This window comes from Zosterops lateralis (genome assembly GCF_965231275.1).
Source record: "Zosterops lateralis genome assembly, chromosome: 5".
Taxonomy (NCBI): Eukaryota; Metazoa; Chordata; class Aves; order Passeriformes; family Zosteropidae; genus Zosterops; species Zosterops lateralis.
This window is the reverse complement of record NC_139766.1, coordinates 61,873,443-61,890,944: the sequence shown is the minus strand read 5'-3', so window position 1 is coordinate 61,890,944 and position 17,502 is coordinate 61,873,443. Positions and strand designations below refer to the sequence as shown.

The window sequence follows — 17,502 nt, the reverse complement described above, 5'->3', positions numbered from 1 at the left end:
TTTGCTATTGTGCAGGGGGAAAAACATAGAGAATAGTGGTCATATCAGTGTTTTACAGCTAATACACAATTCTATTTGTATTGTTTAGCTGGATGCTGGTGTATTCAAGTTCTTGAGGCATGAATATTTTTCTCCATCATGGTCCTGCTATCCCAGTAATACTGTTTTGATTTCTTTGTGTCACTGAATTGAAATACAGTATTCCCTGATAGAGACCAACATTTGTGCATGTATAAACTGGCATTGTTCCATTGAAGTTCAGAGGTGTTTTCTTTGTGGGATTAATCACTAATTTTCCTCAGAAGAGGAGAAGAAAGAATACATGTCATTCAGAGGCAAAATGGGGTGAACAATGTATTTGGATATGCCTAAAATTTCAGTGGCCCTGAAGGGAGTGGCAGCATTAATTTCATCAGCCCTGGCCTCTTGTGTGAATCAGAACTGGGCACATGTGAGTTTGGGTACTTTCATTCCAGTTACACAGTTACTTCTTGCAGGCTTTTTGTGCTTAACATTCTGTTGGCTGGCACTGCAAATTGATCCTGCTCTGTTGTAAATTCTTCAAATTTTGTCCATTTGTTCAGCCAACGTTCTCTTTCTCAAAGCTGTTGTGTGCTTTGCTGATGTACTTTGACATCCTCCTCCTGAGGAGGTTTTTGAAAGCAACATTTAGAGAGTTTTACAAGTGTGTTCTGTGAGAGGAATGTAGGAAATAGCTGTCGCTTTGCACTGGGAATTGTTGCTTAAAGTGAAATAAGCATGCCAGCATAAACAATTTCTGCCATGTTTCTCATTGGTAATATCATCCCATACAATGGCAACACATGGTGATTTTTTTTTTTTTTTCTAACAAGTAGTTTAAACTATTTGCCAGATTTTCTATTTTTTTTTTTTTTCCAATTTGGGAATTTCTTGTTGAAACACTGGAAAGCAAACTCACAGCAAATTTCAAACCTCACTCATTCATTTGTACATTGCAGGATTTTTCCCCAGCTCCCAGTTTGCAGTTACACTGTGGTATTCCTTGGATTTTCTAGCATGCCATTGCTCTGAAACACCAAAAAACTGTATGTATTTGGCTGCCCATTGATCTGGTGTACATCTGAAATAGCACATTCTGCATTGTGATTCTGATGTATATATGCTTTGATTCTTGAGGGAGACAGCAAATTTCCCAGTTGTATTTGGAATCTGGATCATCAGCATGTGAATTTTAAGGTGCTGAGAGATTCCCAATGGTATCGCTCTCTCTATTTGACCCAGAATATTGAGTGATGGTGCTTATTTAAATTGGTCAGATTTGTGTTTCTTAAGCTGATTTATTAGAGTTTGCATATTAACACATCTCCAGAGACAGTTTGCTTCCATATGGAGTGAGAGGAAGAGGCCATGTCTTAGAGTGCTCCTGCAGCAAAGAACTGAGCTTGGATGTGGAAGGAATTGCTGTTAGGATCACAGAGAGCTGTTGCCATGTGACAAACTATACATAACATCTGAAAATGGGACAGATGGATTGTGTTTGGTCATTGTTTGCTTTGATTCTTGCAGCATCTTCTATCCAGTACAATTATCTCTAAGTGAAAAGGAAGCAAAAAAAAAAAAAAAGGGATCAATCCAAAAATATTTCTCAATTTCTCTTTTTTTTTTTTTTTTTTTTTTTTTTTTTTTTGTAATGTCCTTTATCTGTCAGAATGCAGAGATTCCTGGTAGGCAGGGAATCACCATGTATTTCATGTTTGTCTTCTTTTGTTTCATTTCCCTTTGCTTGTATAGAGAAATCTAAAATGTAAAATGTAATGGTAATCACAAATGGTATGTAAAATGCGCCACAGTATTCTTTTCTAGCAAAGAAATCATGTCTTTTGTCTCTAAAATACACTGCCTATATTTCTATGTCCTTTTTTGATTCCTTTCTCCTTAAAGAACCTGTATGGTTTCCATGACTACAACAGTTAAGCAGGCAAAATCCATTCCATATTTATACTCTGCAAGTTTATGGGGGAGAAAAAGTAAGTAAGTTCGTGAGGGAACAATCTCTGTGCAATCTGTTTTTGTGAACCCTGGCAGCAATGTTCCCTTTACCTGGTCACAAATTCAGTGCTGTAAAGGCAGGGTCAGGCTCATTTGAGAGCTCTGGCAGCCAGGGTTTTCAGCTGCATTGGTACAGCCCTAAGGCACAGAGCAGGTTTGTTCATAGCTGTGGCTGGATCTGTGGTCCCCTTGGAGCCATTAAAAAATATATCAGCTGTGTGTAAATTCTGTGCCTGCAGGGAAGCAACTGATTGTAATTGTGAAACTTATGCTCTTTCTGTGTTGGTTGGTTAGAAACTCCATTTACTCCATTTAATTTACTTTTTGCCATCAGACAGTGATGTTTTCAAACCCTCTTTACAGATGTCAGGTACTTATCTGTTCCTACATTGTCAAAAGCTTCCTTTTGGCCACTGACAGATCTTCCTTTTCTCACATTTGTGCTGGGTCACTACTGTGATGCAACTTACTGGACAGATTTTTTGAAGACTCTCTTTGCCCCTCCTGGAAAACTGGGTTTGGCATTAACTCCTGTCAGTGCTTTTCCTTAACAGTAGCTGTTCCTTAAAAGATTTCAGGCTTATCCTTCCGTGTCATTCCTGAAATCCTGTCCCCACTGAAATGAGCAGTGTTGCATCATCATCACATCATGTGTTTCAAATGAGACCAATTGCACAAAACATTTCTGTTCCCTCTTGGGACCAAGGGCTTTCTCCTGTGGTAGGAGAATGGCTGTGGCCACATGGAATCAGGGAGGTGAGGCAATAGGACAGAGCACCTAAATAAAGGGGCAGGCATCAACATAAAGAAGCAGTGGAACCAGAAATAGAAAAAATAGAGCCGGTCTGGAAGGAAATGTAGCTCCGATAATACAGTTGTCTTTCTCATCATGTATCGTTGGTGTTTATTCTTGGATGTTAATGTAGTTTATAGATTTTCACTGTGCTTTACAGAAAGCAGCATATTGTGCTTTGTTCCAAGACCGGTCCTCAGATAAGAGCCAGTGACAGCCCAAAATATTTAAACAGAAGTTGTGCAAGATAGAAAGACAATATGAAACAAGATATACTGTGTGAAGCCTGGGTGAAGTTTGTGACCAATGCAAGGCATGTCTGGCATGACATGAGTGGGAAAATTCACCAGAATGGGCAAGAGTCTGCAATAGAGACAGATAGTTAGAAAGGGAAGCAGAAAGTAGGAAGACTCAAATACAGGAGTTCCTTTGCAAGGACTGCAAACCCCTCTCCAGGGGGTTGTTTGTTTGTTTCTGGGTGTTATTTGTATGGAATTTTTTCATTGTTACTGTCGATTGATTTTTTATCTTTTTTTTTTTTTTTTTCTTTTCTGGCTTCAAATACAATGTTTTAAAATTCTGTCTACAAATCCATGTGTTGAAATTTCTGGTGTAACATGACAACTCAAAAACCTAACTCTGGGATGAGGGTCTGTAGTGATGCAGGGTCCTCAGGCAGGTGCAAAGGAGAGCCACTTTATTGCAAAACCCTGGCCTTTTTAAGCAATTAGCCACTAATCAGATACATGGTTTTAAAGCATAACAAACATAATTCAACCAACCACCACACACCACAATTTGAACACATGATGATTTTAGAACTTGTTTTTCTACTCCTAATTCAGCTGAGCCTCTTTCCCACACACCTTTTCTACTTAGCCAAAGTAACAGGCCTGACCCTTGATTTTAGAAGGCCTTCCCTTTGTAAGGTTTTACCTGTGTGCAACGCCTAATATTTTTCTTTTTGTTCCCATTGGAAAAAGACACTTTGGCTTGTTATGCAGCAGGTAAACTATGCTGGTTCTGCTTAGAATAGCCTTGTAGAGATCGCAGGCTTGGTTTGAGGAAACTACAATTTGAGTAGCCTTTTAGGGTTAAACTTAATTTTTTTTTCTCCCATGATTATCACATTGTAGGTGAAGGCTTGGTAGCGGTACACTTTTATTCCACACTTGAATTTTGGTTTCTAATAATTTGAGAAATGCAGCAAGAAACATGAAATAGCATTTCTTATTCACCCAAGAGACAGCTTTTGTTCTGTTTGTCAGGCAAGCCAGCAAGTCTTTTAAATTGTACTTGTGGGGGTGTAATAGTAAGATAGTAGCTGGTTTCTATTCCAGTTTGTAGGTCCAAAAAATAGCAGGTTTATCACGTGAGTGACGGTTTGAATGTGGTAGGCACTGAGCTTCTGCCAGGTGCACAGACTCTGCCTCAGTGCCACTATTTCCCATGTCTTATAAATTCTGTTAAACATGGAAATGGGACTTCTTCTGGCTGTGCAGCTTAACAAACTTGAAAATTGTCCAAAGCTTGCATTCCCTGCTGAGTCCAGAGCAGTAAATGTCAGATCTCTTTGCCAAATTCAGTGTCGTATACCCATTCTCCAGATGTGGGGCAAACATCTACTTAATATGGTTTACCTGCACATCACACTTAGGCTTCTCTTGCCCATGCTTTTCCTGCTACTGAATATTGATAGGCAGCCCTAGGTCTGGTCCATTTTTCAGTTTCTTACTTTGCTCTGGCTTTGGTAAATCCTTGAGCATGTCAAGAGTGAGTAGTGTAGGATACTCTGGAAACCATGAGGTTGTCATCTCTTACGTGCTTCATGTGTAAAAGAAAGTGTATTGGTCTAGAGCCCTTTTAAAGCAGAATGGAAAAGAAACTTGGCTCCTTTTGCTGCCCAGGTTGAATTTCCTAGGCTGGCAGCTAACAAAAGCTACCGGCAGCTAGCAGACTGTGTAGTGACTTAGTGACAATTCAGGACCAGAAAGTACTGATTTTATAGTTCTGTTCAGAAAAGTATTGAACAGCAGAGTGGTTTTCAGAGCCAAGTACAAAGAATTAGCAGAGCACATGCAGATGAGAAGGATGTAAACACGCTCCATACTCAGCATCCTCATGAATATTTTAATCTCCTGGCAAACCAAGCCAGAGCCCATTGAGTGGTGTGCCAGGCAATGTGTGAACTTTATAGTTGTTTCCACATTGCCTTTCCCACTGTATCACTGTATCCCCACTGTCTTTGTGAGAGAAAATGGCTATGGGAAGAGTTTTGTCTTGCATCAATATGCACAACTGATAACTGCTGGGTTCTTTTAGGGCATCACCAGTTCATGTAATTAGGAAGATAATTAACTTTTATTGTAAATATGTTTATCAAAAATTAGTGTTCCATCCTTTTTTATCCGTGCATTGTCATCTACACTGTCTTATATGTGATGGCTCAAACACCTTTCTTCAGACCCTCCCATCTGGAATTTTGGCAGATAAAATGAATTTCACAATTCAAAATGACTGAATTGTGAAATAAATTTCACAGAGAACTTTTCAGATCTAGCTGTCCTTAGAATTATGAATGAATTCTGCTTCCAAGTTTATCTTTGCTGTAAAGGGCTGCTTGTGTTTGACATTTTAGGCAATGACTGTAGTGGTTGAAAAAGAATGAGCAATACAGATTCAGCATTGGACTGTTATGGATATGACAGTGACACTGTTTAATCCTTTATGGGTGGCAGTAAAGGGGCTGGGTGAATTGTGGACTTGGACTTTGTGTTTGCATGTAAGCATGTAAGCTATTGAGCCAGGTAGTAGACACTCCTACCAGAAAGGAGACTTTTTCCCTCAGTCTTCAGTGGCAACCTCTTTTCCCACACCTCTCCTGTGGAGGGAGACAGGATGGGGACTGGGGTAGCACAGTGCCTCCCACTGTAAATAAAGATCAGGTTTATGAGCACTGAGGAACCTGAATGTGCATGTATCTGTGGGACCCAAGGAGAGCCATCCCAGCGTGCTGAGGGAATTGGCTGATGCAGTTGCCAAGCCACTCTCCATGATACTTGAAAATCCATGGCACTCAGGTGAAATCCCAGGTGAGTGGAAAGAGGGATACTGTACCTGTCTTTAAAAACAATAGAAAGGAGGACCCTGGGAACTACCAGCCTGTCAGCCTCATCTATGTGCCTGAGAATATCATGGAACAGATCCTTCTAGAAGCTGTGAACATGGAGAGCAGGAAGGTGATTCAGGACAGCCAGTATGGACTTCACCAAAGCAGTGTGGGCAGCAGGACGAGGGAAGGGATGAGTGAGAACAGCTGTCTTTCCTGATAAAACACTGAAATGCAAAAATAGAGTCACACATTTTGAACTTTTTTTCTTAAAATTCTCCAATTTAATGGGAATGTCTTTGAAATTTAAGCACTATGGAATTCACTATTAATCTTGACAGCTGAATTTTCATTCAAGGACTGGGATGATAATCCCAAACAATTCGGGCACTTCAGTCCTCTCTTGTGTTGCTTCATTCCAACACAGGATAATAGATTACATGTTTCTGTGCAATGCAGGAAGGAACATTTTGAGCCCAATCAGTAATCTCTGCAGTGATGGGGAACCTCATGGAAAACCTTGGCAATTGATTGATTTTTTTGTGAAACTGGAATCTGGTGATGGTAAAAAAAAGATGACTTGTGTTGCAGCTGCAGAGGCAGGTTGGTTATATTTTCTAATCTAGCTGTTTCCTCTGTCTTGCAAGAAGCTGTGAGCTGATAGAAACACACAAAAAACAAGATGGAACCATAACTGGCAACAAGAAAAGTGCAGCAGTCATCCATTATGAAGCTGTATTGGTCTTATTCAGTATCAGCTCTGAATATTGTCTCAATTTCTCTGCATTTTCAGAGAGAATAGAGTGAATCCAGTGAGTATAGTAGCCATTCCTGGCAGCAGTTCTGCAACTCTTCAGTACAGTCATACTGGATTTTTTTTTGGATTTTCAGCACAAAGGGTTGTTTCCAAACCTAATAAGGACATTTAAAGACTTTTTGTTGTAGTGGCCTTTGACTTGTACTGCTTAAGGAAAACTTTCTGCACCCTGGTGCATGTAAGGAATTCTTTTATTTTTCCACTAGTTTAATGGAAAGCATCCACCATATTTAAATATGCTTTCTGGAGAGAAGTTTTCTCTCTAATAATGCTTTTCTGTTTAAAAGTAATTATTGAAGAGAAGAATATGCACTGTTTATGAATATCTGCCTTTAGAAACTCAGAAGCTATGTGTCAAGAAAAGAAAAAAAAAGTTAAGAATGAGAAAGTCTAATTTCATTCTAAAATTTGGACTGATAAATGACGGCAGTGTAAGGAGCAAACAAATTAAACCCATCAAAACACCCCCTACTAGAGTACACTTAGAAAAGTTTTCTTTAAGCAAAATAACATTTTCACTCTTTTTTCTTGGAGTAGTTGGCTGAAAGGGGACTGCAAGCAGACAGAAGTAAAAGCACTTGAAACATTTTATGGTTAAAGCTTCATAAACCATGTTTACAGAAATTTTGCTTGATACAGGAAAAAGATTTGGCTCTTGTTCCTATAAATTACTTCTTCAGAAGCTGCAGTAGTGATAGTTATCTGAAACCAGAGGCTTTGAAGACAGAGAAATTGCTGTGAAAAGGATTTATATATCCTTTAGGATATATAAAGGATTTAAAGCATCCATCTATGCTCTTCTTTTTATCTATCTATGTATATACATTTAGATGTGTATCTGAGCATTTCTATAGAAGGTTTTCCACTCCATATATTGGTGGTTAAGGAAAAGACATCATTAGCATTCTTGTTAATGTGATTTTCAGGCTGTCCTTTATTATCCTAAGATCCCATCTCTAAGAGGTCATTTTAAAAAATACACATTTTCTGTAGGTTTAACAGTCTGTTCTGGGGTAGACTATAATGGAATTGATAAATGTTAAGTTTCCCTGTTGATGAAAAGATGGGAGGAATAATTTTAAGTATTTATTTTGTAAGTGTCTATTGAAATAGAAACTTGGACATGAAACTACAATGCTTTCCATTTCTTTTCCAATAGGTATAAAAATGAATGCCTGGTCCTCCAAATGCATGACAACAGATCATTGCTCATTGATCATTGCAGTCTGAGCTCACACAAAATACTAGTGGTAAATGATGACCTGGGTTAGTGTAAATCTGACTAGGAGGAGTTTCATTTTTTTCCTGCCAAAGTCAGCAAAAAGCCTTATTAAGTAGCTGTAATTACATATATCTCTTGGTAGTCATGAATTTATTTTCAATATTTTTTTTAATCTCTGCTAAATAGGTCTGTTTCAAATTATTTACAGTTTTAAAAGGCATTTTTAACACTAACATTTACCATGTCAAACTAACTGTAAAGAGGATTTATAGGGAAAGAGTTTATTTACTGCCTTTTCTGTCTGTACAGCTGCCAGAGACATGGCAGTAAACTTTGAGGATGTTTCTGAGCTCATGTTGCAGTAAAGCTATCATTTTATTACACGATCAGGGGTAATTTAGAGTCCTTGCTATAAAATCAAGAAACTGTATAAATTAAAAAATAAATTCACAGTTGAGCAAGAAGTGTTACGACAGAGTTTCCAGAGAACCTCTTTTGGATGCAAGTCCAGTCTCTTATTTGAGATTTAGAGTGACTTTCATACTCAGCCTTTTCATCACAGTTCACAGACACTCATCACTCTCTCTCTTATTCCTGATCCCTGGAGCCACATATTTATACAGCCACTCTTCTGCCAGTGATTGAAGCTTGTCTTAGGAAGGCTTATCAGCAGCACTAACCTTGGTGTTCCAAGGTAAGGATTTTGTGTAGCAAGCAGCAGAGAGAGGACCGAAATCTGGTATCTGTAATTTCATTCTAGTGAAGTGCAGAGTTGGCTGGCTGCAAACAAATCTTTCTGGTGAACACAGAAAAAAACCATCAAGGCTGTGGATTTACCCAGGGCAATGAATTTACATATTGACTTCTTCAAGTAGTAGGACAACATTCCATTTGATAGAAGACCATGATAGAATTGCAGTCAAGATCCTGTGTCTCAAAGTAAATATCCCTCTACAAAGGATTACTTTAGTTCTTCTGCGGTATGCAAAGGATCAGGAATTGATCATAAAAGTCAAGTGTTTGAGAAGCCTTTGGTTTTCTGATTTTAGATTTATGGTTTTGTCTGTTGCTTTGGCAGAGAGAAAATTCAGAAAAGCAAACAGAGATCAGAAGCAGAGGGAAATGTTTTCCCAGACAAACTTGCTGTTTTCTAACTCATAGTAATTTTATGAGGTATCTAATGAGATTAAAAAAAATTATTAAAATGATTCCATAGATCTCTTAAATAGATCAGATGAGTCTTATATAGGATTTTCATCTTTAAAAGTTAGGTGATCAAGTAATATGGATTAGCTGAGAGATTTGCCTGCTGAAGTATATTTGCAGTATATGTCCATGAACAATAGGGACAAAATATTTAACTGTTAAAAGGTCCTGTTGTTTTTTGTTTTTTTTTTTTTTTTTAATCCTTGGGCTTTGCATTTTATTTGTTCAATGCTTTCTTAATGGAATTAAGGGGTATTTTAGTTGTGACCTTTATGATGCCCTGTTGTGGCTGAACTACATCAGAATGAGAAACATGATTCTGACAGCTGCTACAGGAGGTTTGCTTTCTGCTACATACTGTTGTATGGGCTGTAAATCACACATCATGTTCCTCCTAACACAAGGTTTAGTTGAGTGAAATTCTGTGCAAGACAGAAAGCAAGTCAGGCTGGGTCTCTGATAGCCTTGTCACCTAAGCTGCTGCTAGTATGGTTTAATAGGTGACTGGCAGGATATTAGCTGAGTCATAAAGTTACATTCATGAACAGGAGAATAAAGAATTGTTACCAACTGACAAAATGGATGATGTTGGAGTATACCTGGTCCAACCCACCTGTTCAGAGCAGAGCCAACTAGAGCAGATTGCTCAGGACCACTGGAAGGGTCTGGCTCCATCTTCTTTACTCCTCCCAGCAGATACTTAAGAAAACTGATAAGATCCATCCTAAGCTTTCTCCAGGCTAAACAACTCCAGCTTTCTCAGCTGCTCCCTGTATGACAGATGTTCCAGTCCCTGATAATCTTCATGGCTCATCAGTGGAATTGCTCCAGTCTTTATCTTTCTCATTCTGGGGAGTCTGGAGTACAACCCAGAATTCCAGATATGGCCATGGAAAGATCACTTCCTTAGACCTACTCTAAAGAGACTTCCTAAATGAGTCCAAAAAGTAATCTTTGCAAAACTCCTCATCACCTGAAGCAAACATTTGTTCTTACTTGTGGGATGCATTTGGTGTGTCATTTATGCAGATGTAGTGCAAATCCAATATTTCCAATTCTTTTCTTCTTGTGTGGTTTCCCACACAAACATTGCCAACATTTTCTTACCTATTTTGAACAGCTGTACATTTTTGTTGGCTTTGTGACTAAGCTTCTGATGCTTGCATGCTTTCTGCTCAACTTGGTTAGTTGCCCTCTGTCACTGAATGTATTCAGTAAGCAAGAGTTAATGAGAAAAAAAAAAAATTGCAGGATTCCAAATATTTACTTTATGCTTATTTTTAGAACAATGGGTGGTTTGGTTGATTCATCTCTGGGGAAATACACCGTTGCTTTTCATGGATTAGCAGAAAACTCATGTCATGCCTTTCCTCTTTCTTGGTAAAAGAAAAATCAGGAAGAGGGTCTGAGGTTGCTGTCCATTTGGAAATGCTTCTAGAACTTAGTGTGTTTTGTGGTGTTTAGAAGTCAGAATTTATGTAGTCAGATTTGAACCACCAAAAGCAGTGTTTCAAATACATAGGAGGTAACATTTAGAAAAATAGCTGAAGGTTGTGAAAAACATTTAAAAGTTTAAGGAGCATTTTAGGGCTCCAGCTTTAAAAGTTCACTTTGCAAACAATGCATTTCTTTATTTTCAAAAGTTGTAATTGTGCATATGTAACAAATTTTTGTGTTACCAGGAATTGGTAAAAAAACCTTGTGAAATGATTCTGTTTCTAGGTATGTTATTGGAATTGGATGATATGGTCTCAAAGAATGACTAAATGACTTGATTCCATTAGAAATATCATAAGGAAAACACAAAATTAATTTTGGATAAGTGGGCACTTGGTTGTTGAGCCACGTTGTGAAAGTATTCTTAACTGTGACAGAAAAAGCAAAAGCCTTTTCTGCTGTAGCTGTGCACAGAGAGTTGCTTAATGAAACAACTTCTTTCTCATCTCATTTTTATTGTATGTTTATCTGAACTTACTTAATTTCTTTGCCCCAGCCCTTGAAAATAAATGTTAATTCCCAATGGAATTGGAGTTCAGAAGTAGTGATGTATGCTGTCTTCTGCTGATGTGGTGCTACATGTTTCCTTTTGATCTCTTACTTCTTTTTTTTTTTACTAGAAACTCTCTCCTTCTTTTGTCCCAGTATTTTTCTCAGCGGAAAAAAAAAAGGAAATGGTAGGCCTGACATTCAGGACTTTGCTGTGGGAAGTGCTGGATACCCTCTAAAATGACTAACCCCTGTGTTTGTCATGACTGCAGTGCTGCATATGATGCCGTCCTTGACAGAAACGTGGCCATTAAGAAGCTCAGCAGACCATTTCAGAACCAAACTCATGCCAAACGAGCTTACAGGGAGCTGGTCCTCATGAAGTGTGTGAATCATAAAAATGTAAGTTTTCAGGAGGAGAAATGGTATGTGCATTGCTGTGTTGGAAAGGAAATTGTTTTGTTGGGTTCCTTTTTTAAATGGAAGAAATTAAAAGTAAATTATGCTTGAGGGCTACACTCTGTCTGGTACTGCATGGCCACAGGAGAGGCTTGAGGGTATTCCATGTGCTTATTTAAAGGCTGTGCCAAACTGGGATTGTTCTAGACTTTCCTGGTTCTTGCACCATCTACTGTATAATGAGTGAAAATATTCCTATGCTGCACCAGGAGTATTATTCCAGGGCTGTATGTTAATTTTAACCATTATCTGTTAGAATTATCTGCCTGACACTGTATTAACTTGCTTTTTTGTAGTGAAATATGTAGGATTGCCACACTGCATTGTAAAGGGATGTCCCAGGGATTTAATTTTTCCTCCACCTTCTAGATTTCCTACTGCCATATCTGTGTGCCCCTTCCTTTACATTAGAAGTGAATTTTTCAGTTTGCAGTGTTTACCCATCCCTCAGATCTTGCAATGACTCTTTCTCCTTATGCAAAGCATCAATGAGCTAAAAAAATGTGATGTAAGGAGAGATTTTACTCTTGTTCTCAATCACAAGTTCACATGGAAAGAGAAAGGATGACCCTAAAATGGCAAATTGCAGCACTTGACACTACAGTGTCCTCTGATTATTTGTCCCCTCAAATTAGCATTCCTCAAAAATAAGAAAATTCTGGCTGTAGCACAAAGACATGTAGCACTATGTAGCACATAGACTGCTATGCTAAATTGAGCTGAACTTGTCTCTTTGAACATGCAGCTTCAAAATGGAGAGGAGTGTTTCACCCTTAGCACTTTGTTTTGTTACTGGTTATCCTTCTTTCAGATGATTTCAAGTGCACCTAGAGGAAATCTGAGAGAACTGTGATATCTTATTTTGAATGATGCTGATTTTTTACTGATGCATAAAGTGAGAAGTGTTAATATATATAGAACAGTAAAAAACCAGTTTATCCTTTAACACACTTCAAAACAGGTTCAACTGGTTATGTATATCACTTTTCCTTATTCTTTTGTCTTACTTTGCTTTTCAGATTATCAGTTTATTAAATGTCTTCACACCGCAGAAATCTCTGGAGGAGTTCCAGGATGTGTAAGTAACAGGGGCAGTAATTGAGCTAAAACTTTAGGGATGTGTGGAGCATTATGGTGTACCTTGATTGCAATAACTCAGCAAAATACAAAGGTTTTAGAGGGGGTACAAGCCCCCTCTAAAAAAGATAGTGTGAGTCTAGCGGGTAGAAAAATATTCTGAATTCCCATATTGAGAGCTCTTTTGAAAATTTAAGGTGAAAACCACCAGGTTTCATATTTGTTGTGATATGACCTTTGTCTGTGTAATGTTATTTGCCTGGGGAACTAGGGGTAGGTGTAGAAGACAATCAGCATCTCTGTTGGAACCTTACCTCTACTGAGCCTAGGACAAACCTGCTGTGAATGAAATTTTAAGTATTCTCTGTTTTATATAGTTGCTCTCCTTTTATCCTCCTGTCTTTCCCATATTCTGTATACATTGCATGGAAATGTGTTCCTATTCTGTACTCTGATACAAGCAGTAACCAATTAATTTTAATGAGACTTTTGTGAAGTCATACAAGCTTAGGAGGATTTTTGGAGGCATTTTGCATGAGGATGCATATTTTACCCCCTTAGACACCTCTGTTTCTCTCAGATTCCTGTGTGTACTGTGGTAGCCATCCTTGTCATGCTGGTCAAAGGCAGAGCAGTTCCATCATTTAGTGCTGGTGGATCTTCTGGGTTTTGTGCATTTCTGTGTGGTGCTGCTTGATTGCCCATGTGGGGTATAGTCTCTGTCTTGGGGAATGCACCAAGAAATGGCAAATAATCCATTAGTTTACTGGTATGCTAAAAGAGTGGTGTCTCTACCGTGAGCTACAAATGCCACCATGATGCTGTGCCCAGTCTCCAGCTGTGTTACTCCCAGTCATCAGAAATAAAGTGAATTTTGAAGCAGGAAGAGGCATTGTTACTTATTTGAGATGATGCTGTGATTTGCCTTCAACACAAAAAAATAATCCTGTGGCTTTTCTTTTCCATTCAGCTACCTGGTAATGGAGTTAATGGATGCCAACCTGTGCCAGGTCATTCAGATGGAGCTGGACCATGAGCGAATGTCTTACCTTCTATACCAAATGCTCTGTGGAATCAAGCATCTTCACTCTGCAGGGATTATTCACAGGGTAAGGGGCCTTTGGTTTAAGGCAGCATATGAAATGATCATGAAGACTTTAAATGCCACTTGACTCTTTTGTGTGCTGTGGATCAAAGCCCTGTCTCCTAGTACAATGAATATAAACATAAGAGCCACAGTCAGAGGTCAGGGGATATGAAAATGGCATTTGCCATCATTTACATGTGCTGAAACAAATTGAAAGACTGCTGAGTCTATATTAAATGCTCATTTTGCTGTTCCACATCAGTGCTGTGCCTAGTAAGGATATGGTACATGGCTGAGGATGTGTGATGGTTGATAGCAGGGTGGATCAGGCCATATCACTGTGAGCAGGAGGGAATTCTCAATGGATTGAAAATACCCTGACTTAACTTCTTTATTGAAAAGTGCCTTTATTAATTGGGGATTTCCACATTAAAAACCAATCAAAAATGTGTCCCTGAAGAAAAGGAAGACTGACAAAGTGGGTTGCAAAGTGGATGTTGCTCTACAAAGTTCACCTTTCTTGGCATGTCATGTGTTTAACAGAGGGTTATGGATTTGGCTGCCAATAATTCAACTCATCCAGCGAAGGATGAGTTGAATTATTATAAATGAAGCATTAAGGTATCTCCACATATCAGGTTCACAGCATTAAGAGAAAATAATCTAATCAAAACAGCACTCAGATACTAATCCTAGTTTCTTGATCTGCTAAATCCAATTAATTTAACACCAGTAGACTCCTGTTATCCAGGTAAGGCTCCACAGTATGCTGAGGTAGAAAAAACTTCCAGAACAGTTTGCCAGAGAAACAATAGCAATGGTTTGCTGTGTATTTATAAGTATTTCTGATAGTAACTGTGTCAGAAGAGGGAAAGAGTATTTGAAGAGTGACCTAAAGTATCTGCCCCTATCATGGCTGTGCCTGGCTTTATAAAGGACAGTCACATGGGTTTTTTCCACTGTCTTTTGCAGGATTTAAAACCTAGTAATATTGTAGTAAAATCTGACTGCACGTTGAAGATTCTGGATTTTGGGCTGGCCAGGACTGCAGGCACAAGCTTCATGATGACCCCGTACGTGGTGACACGTTACTACAGAGCACCGGAGGTCATCCTGGGAATGGGCTACAAGGAGAACGGTAGGGCTGCAGTGTCACTGCACTGGTCACCTCAGAGGCAAGCTCTGCCTCCACCATTGTAAGGGACACCCAAAGGAGGGACAGGAAACACGATGGGAAATGTTGGGAAATGACTCCTGGAATTCGAGCAGTTCCTCGCTGCTGTGAACTGCAGCTATAGGATGTGTTTGGGATGCACTGCTGGTGAATTTGTGGGATTGCAGAGTAACAGGAAACGTAATTATGCTTGAAGTTACTACTACAGTCAGCTTGTTTTGTCCAGAATCTCTTTGTCTTCTGTGGCCATTGTGAAACAATGTGGGGACCACTGGAATTGCTGAATGAGTGACGTGTTCTAAATTTGAGTCTGCATCTCTGAGTTGTTTGAGGAAACATGAAGTACAAGCTGAAATAGCAAATCCTAGCCCCTCCAGAATTTCTCTAAATCCAGAGCTAGATCTAAATTTCAGGAATTAATTCCTTCTTCACGATAAATTTAACAAAGTCCCAGATTTTGCTGACAGGTTTCAGCTCGTCAAGATCTAGGTATAAATTTTGCAGTTTGAGTTCGGGTTTTTTCTAATGGAAAGTAGAACTGCAGAGAAGAGGAAAAAGCTGAAACTAAAAAAACCCACAAAAAACCCCATATAATTTGTAAGTAATCTCCCTAGAAGTAAATAGGATATTCCTCTGAATAGTCTGAGAGACATCTTGGTTCTTGGAAATATTGTGAAAAGCAGGTGGAGGTGCTTGCTTTAGAGAAACAGCTAAGGAAGAACTCAAATTTTGCAGAAGATGAAGGGAAATCTTGTTGTTTTTATTTTGTAACAAAACTGAGAATTGCATCTGAGTGCCAGGTAGACCAGGCAGGAAAGGAGGGAATGTTCTATGGCTCAGATTTTGCTGTCAAAGGTAACATTTGTCTCTTTGAGGACACTTTTTGATGGCAAATACAGCAAGTGTGACAAGACCAGGAATTTATTTAGAAGAATCCTACTTGATCTATGTTGAGGAGATTAGCTAACCTGCAGGAGAACTTTTACTAACAGCCAACTGCATCCTGTAAAGGGCAGTGAAACTGATTTTGGGAGCCAATTCCATTACTTCAGCACTACTAAAAACATAATCACACAATCTCTTCTGAAATTAGCAAGTCTCTGCATGAATTATTTGTAATTTTTATGAGTTTAAAGCTTTAATTTTAATACAGAAGTCTAAAAAGTAGAGAAATCATTATGGTCAAGATGATGATGATGCTGACGCAGAGTCTTAGCTTAGAGAATAATTTCAGAAAATAAAGGAATAATATTCCTTAAAGTATTTTGTTTGAAATTTTTGCTAAGTGCCATTAGAAGTTTGAACTAACACTATTGAGGTATTTCTTTAGTCAATATCCAGAGTTCTTCTATTGTCAAATGAATTCTTTTGTTGTTTGTTTTTTTTTTTTTTCCCTCCAGACATTTAGTAGATGATTAGGATTATTGTTGTTATTGTCCATGAAAGGACAGAGAGAGAGTCTGCTTTTCACATGATTAAAACTGCACCAAGAAAAAGTTAGGCACACTTTTGTGATGAAATACACAGCTGGGAAAGTTCTAATGTTTGCCACATCCAAGGGTCCTGATCAAATGCCCATTGAAGTTAACACAGAGACTTCCTTTGACTTTCCTGGGCAATGAATCTGGCTTAAGATGAATGATCTTGCCTTACTTAGACAAAGGCAAAATAAAGAGAGGAAGGAAACAAAACGTTTGAAAATGAAGCTCAGCTGTTGGAGGAGCTGCTGTGCCTGGAGGCTCTCACCCAGCTCCCAAGGAAGTCAACAGAAAGGGTTGTTCTTAGCTCCCCTGCTCTGGCCTATGATGCCACATTACTGAAGCTCCCTGACTTTTTTCCCCTCTGACTACGTACACTGCCTGTATAAGGACTGTTCACTGCTTTCATTTTCTTTCTGCACTTGATTGGCTAAAGATGCATAATTATCACCAGTTTGCTGCACTTCTATGGAAGGTCCCAAAACTGTCACTAGGGAGAAAACTCTGCCACTGCCTCAGGCATGCTTTTGCTGTCCCATGCCCCTGATACCTGTACCCTCCTTTTCCCAAATGGAACATTTCACCTTTATTTTGTTTTACCAAGAATTGAGTTGTTTGTTTGTTTCTTTGGTTTGTTTTGGATTGCTTTTGAAGGTTAAGAAAGGGGAAGAAAAAGAGGAGAAAACTGGTTGTGTAGGTCAAACATGACCAGAAAATGAGGATTTCAGGCTCAGAAATAACATAGTCTTTTAAAGCATTTCTAAGCATTTTTTTCCTCTTCACATGGAAGACAGATTTTTTTTTTCTGTGGGTACTGTGTAGCCGTCTATCCAGCATTTTTTCTTTAAAGATTTAAAGGGGGAAAAAATCCCTATCCAAGTCAAGCAGATAAGGTAACTGTGCATATTTCATTTAAAAGCTGAAGGCAGGATTGGGAATAGGAAATGCTCTTAGTCTTGTTGATATTTGTCCTTTGGAGCTTTTGTTATAGCATTTATTTTGAGCACCTACACAGTACAAAAGAAAGTCCACTCAGGCCTAGCTCTCTGGGTATGGAGGTACA

At 38.7% G+C, this 17,502-nt stretch overlaps 1 protein-coding gene across 5 annotated transcripts in view; it reads left to right on the top strand.

The window, feature by feature from the left end:
* The window catches only part of MAPK10 (mitogen-activated protein kinase 10), a 143,144-nt gene that overhangs the window by 80,484 nt on the left and 45,158 nt on the right, over positions 1-17,502 (top strand). For all 5 annotated transcript variants that reach the window (XM_083860783.1, XM_083860786.1, XM_083860782.1 and 2 more), the window contains 4 exons: positions 11,437-11,566; positions 12,643-12,701; positions 13,671-13,809; positions 14,760-14,925. In XM_083860783.1, coding sequence (XP_083716909.1) covers positions 11,437-11,566; positions 12,643-12,701; positions 13,671-13,809; positions 14,760-14,925 — 494 coding nt within the window. The remainder of the gene's footprint in view (positions 1-11,436; positions 11,567-12,642; positions 12,702-13,670; positions 13,810-14,759; positions 14,926-17,502) is intronic.